The 4129-nt window shown below is 48.2% G+C and overlaps 1 protein-coding gene across 1 annotated transcript; it reads right to left on the reverse strand.

Annotated features, from left to right (window-relative positions):
- Nucleotides 1–250: 250 nt before the first annotated feature.
- MIA (MIA SH3 domain containing) lies at nt 251–3977 on the reverse strand. The gene is made up of 4 exons (XM_055413196.2): nt 1473–3977; nt 1248–1381; nt 658–768; nt 251–338 (listed from the first exon to the last, which is right to left on the reverse strand). The coding sequence occupies exons 1-4, from the start codon at nt 1672–1674 to the stop codon at nt 315–317; spliced, it is 471 nt and encodes a 156-aa protein (XP_055269171.2). The 5' UTR covers nt 1675–3977; the 3' UTR covers nt 251–314.
- Nucleotides 3978–4129: the final 152 nt, after the last annotated feature.

Consider the following 4129-nt stretch of genomic DNA (forward strand, 5'->3'; position numbering starts at 1 on the left):
ATTGGTCTAGAGAGGACACTATAATTCCCCAATTTGGCTGTTCAATTATCCCATCTTCTCATTTGTCTGTAATAGCTAAGCTTAGGAGCCCACCTCGACCGAGCTTGAAGCAGAGCTTTCAATCCATGAAACTCTGCCTAGCAACCACTTTTGTCACCACAGTTGGTGGGTTGATTGGCTAGATTCAGAAACCTGGGGGAAACATTTTTTTTCTAGATCCCCACCACAAAGACCACAGAGACTCAGTTTGCACTTGGCTGATGTATTTGCATAAAGTCGGGGAGAAACAACAGCACTGACAGCATAGACTGAGCTCACTGGCAGTAGAAATCCCATATCTGAAAAAGAGAAAGGGGAAACGGGAGAAAACCAGTGGTCACACCACAAAGGATCTAGTGGTTTTAGCAAATGCTGCAGCCTCAGGGACCAGGTTTGGCTGCACAAGTGCTATGCAAATTAGCCTGGAGCCCTCAACTCTGCAGCTCTCAATCAAACTAGGATTTAGAAATAACTCATCTTTCAGATAAGAAAACGCAAGGAGTCTGTTCCAGCGCACGCAGCTAGGCTGCCAGGAAGCCGAGGTTGGGAGCATCTTTGCCTGTCATTGCAACCCAAAGGTCCTCCCCTCCAGATTCCTGCCAGCCCCCAGATACTCACATCTGTCTTCACATCGGTTTTGGCAGGTCTCAGGGTCTGGTCTTCACGTACGATGCTGCTGGGGAAATAGCCCAGGCGAGCAGCTCCGTCTCCATAGTAATCTCCCTGAACCTGGGGAAGAGGAGTTAAAAGCCGGGGTCTGGGAACATGGCAAGTTCATTACTGCTCAAGTCCTGTGCACACTTGCTCCTCCCTGATCACTTAGCTGGCTCCATCCTTGTCAGTCCAATCTCAGCTTAAAGTCACCTGCTGGAAAGTCCTCTCTGACCACCCCGTGTGAATCAGTCACCCAGTCACTTTATACTAATTCTCAAAGCAGCACACACGAGTTGGTATTTTTGATGGCTTGTCTCCTTCCATCAGAATAAAAGTGTCATTCTTTATTGTACCTTCGGTGTCTATAGCAATTTCGCACTACAGGACATGCCCTAATAATTGCTTAAGAAAGAAAAACAGAGTGGATCACAGCAGCCACCCTCTGCCGACTCTATTTCAGTTCACTCCCTCAGATTTGTCCTGTAGGTAAAAAAGTAGAGTACACTCCCACCCCAGCTCTCTACCCTTTCCTCCTCTGTTCTCCCAAGACTCACGCTGCCTCCCCAGAAGAGCCGCCCTCGGCCCTTGAGCTTGGAGAAGACATACACCACTTGGCCCTGGTATATGGTCAAGAAACGGCAGTCAGGGGCCACATAGTCCTGAAGGGCCACAGCCATGGAGATGGGGTCTGGAGAAGGAATACAGAAGGGAGTGAAAGCACCCTCCACACAGGCTAGCAACCCAATTCCTCCACACCCCCCGGGACCCCTAATGCTCACGGCTGCATTCCTCATCAGCACACATCTTCCGGTCAGCCAGCTTGGGCATGGGGTGGCCCCTGGCACTAGGCCCTGGGAAGGCAGACAGCAAGATGACACTGAGAAACACCAAGGACCAAGCCATCATGGACTCTGGGCAAGACAGTGGCTGAGGCAGGAATGGGGTCTCCAGTTTCCTCCTGCCCTCCCTCGGTAGTAGCATAAGGAAACCTGTGTTCTGGGTCTGGTCCCCTCCTTAAACCAGTCCCAGACTTTGCCCACACCACCCTAGAAGCTGCTACCAGGCAGAACCATTTCAAGGACAGGGTGAGGGCTGCCAGCACAAGGAAATACTCAGAGAGGCCCAAGGCAGCCCAGGCCACTCCAAGTAACAGGTCACCCCCTCAACAGAGGGGCCCAGACAAGCAGGTTAAAATATTCAATTCCATCTTTTCTGAGTTGGCTTGGAGACCGAGGCCCCTTGGCCATGCCCCCAGAGACAGAACAAGAGGAGCCAGTATGGAAAAACCACCTTGGAATTTCCTGTGTTGAGGGGCAGCAGAACAAGGCAGCCCTTTGATTGCCAGAAACAGCCCCGGATCTCAAGTACAGAGTGAATATTATATGTTGGGCCTTAGGTTAGGCGATGTCCAGCCACGATCACTATTTCTTCTCAGAAACCACTTCCTGACTGCATTACTCAGAGCCTCACCTTTCTCATCTGGGATACTATTTAATAAAAAATTCACCATGCATATTTTTAATTAGCTCAAATTCACCACCTTGAAGGGGGACCATCATAACCCCATTTTAGGTAGAAATAGAAGCACACAGCCTTAAGGAACTTGTCCAAGGTTAGTGTAAGTGGGGAGGCTAGATTTGGCTGCAGGCCCATACCCATCACTACTGGGCTTGGAGCTGTCGGTTGTCCAGGGCCAGAATGAAACAGTGGCGGAGGATGTGAATCGTCTCCTATCTAAAACCATGCTTCACAGAGATCCACTTGCCTGAAGACCCATCTCGTTCCTCAGGTATTCTCACCTCTAGCCAGCAACTCCAAACTTTAGTTTTAGGGGAAGATGGACACACACAGGTTTGGGGTGGGGAAGGATTCCTCCTGGTCAAAGACTGGGCCTAAGCCATCTCCACACAAGCAACACCCAGCACCAAGTACCATGCAAGCATCAAATAGCTTTATTCATGTCACCTCCCAGAGGCGTCCCTTGATCACCCGTTACTGCTCCCCGGCTCCACCGCCCCATCATCCCATTGTCAGTTCTATTCCTATCAGAACTCAGCATCTGGAATTAGCTTGCCTATTTCATTCACTACTGCATATCCTATGCCACAACAGTACTTGCTGTGTATTAGGTACTTGGCAAGTTATCTGTGGAATTTACTGAGTGCTTGCTAAGTACCTGGGGTGGGGAGCACAGCTCAGGAAGAAAATGAAGCTCAGAATGGGGACATCAGTTGTCTACTGTGGGAGTTGGGGAGGGGGGGACTGTCCAGAGAACCCATGTTCCCATGTGCTGTCTGCAATAACTTTATGTGGTGAAGATGACAATCACCCTCCCGCTTCCATCTTTCAGAAGGAGGAAATGTGCACATGGTGCCGTAAATCTTCAGCGTTTCCAACACTATCGTTCCTCTTTAATGGAGAGAGCACAGTAGGTGCAAGCTGGGGCTCAGGGCCTTGACGCGGGAAAAGACACCCAGGGAGAATTTAACACTGTGTTTCATTGTATTTATTTTTGTGGTAATTTTCTATTTCTGGCAAGGGATCTCATTTTGCTATCTATATGGTGTGAGATAAGTTTTAAGCTATATATATATATATTTATACACACACACACATATTTAGTCAACTTAAAAATTGTCAAGTCAGATCTGTGACAGACTGCTAAGGAAGGTGCCCCATTCAATCTCCCCTTCTTACCCAGCTTCAGCTGGGCACATGACTGTCCAGCCAGAAACCGCATCTTCTTGCCTCCACTGCAGCTGCAGCACTGGAGGGAGACTGATTTAGCCACCTGCCCAAAGCTCCTGGCTGGTGTCTCCCGTATGTGACCAAGTCAGCACGGGCCCTCACCACAGCAGCAGCAGGGACCTCTTCCTGAACTCCAGAGACTGCAGCTCAATCGGGGGCTGCAAAGTTGAACTCAGCATCTCGAACCCAAACTGCCATTCCTACAATCCTTTCAATGATTCCATGAATACTCATTTTCCTTCCCTTTCTTCCTGAAATACCTATAGAGTGGTTTCTGTGAGACTGAAGTGTGTGTGACTCCTACTATGAGAAAAGCCATTTTTGTCTAGAAAAAGGTAAAGAAAAACCTCTTTCTTAACACTCTATCATGTCAGAAAATTATCGCAATCAACATATGAGTCTATACAGTGAATAGTGTGCCATTAAAAGCAGCATCCTTGTGCAGTATAGAACCTGCCCAACTGTACTTGGCAGTCTGGATTCTAACTTCTTGCCCTGAATTCTGATTTGAGACAAAACAGAAATCTGCCAAAATAGTAAAAGTGACTTAAGTTTGGACAGTGTTGCTACACTATTCTGTATTTTCCCAAGGTTGCAATCCCCAATGTGCTGAACTACTCAAACACTAAGAATATTCTGGTGTGCAGGGAAGGGAAACACGGAGGACAAGAAAAAAAAAAACAAATGG

This window comes from Moschus berezovskii, chromosome 22, assembly GCF_049115385.1.
Source record: "Moschus berezovskii isolate FMDL1 chromosome 22, NW_MosBer_1.0, whole genome shotgun sequence".
Classification (NCBI taxonomy): Eukaryota; Metazoa; Chordata; class Mammalia; order Artiodactyla; family Moschidae; genus Moschus; species Moschus berezovskii.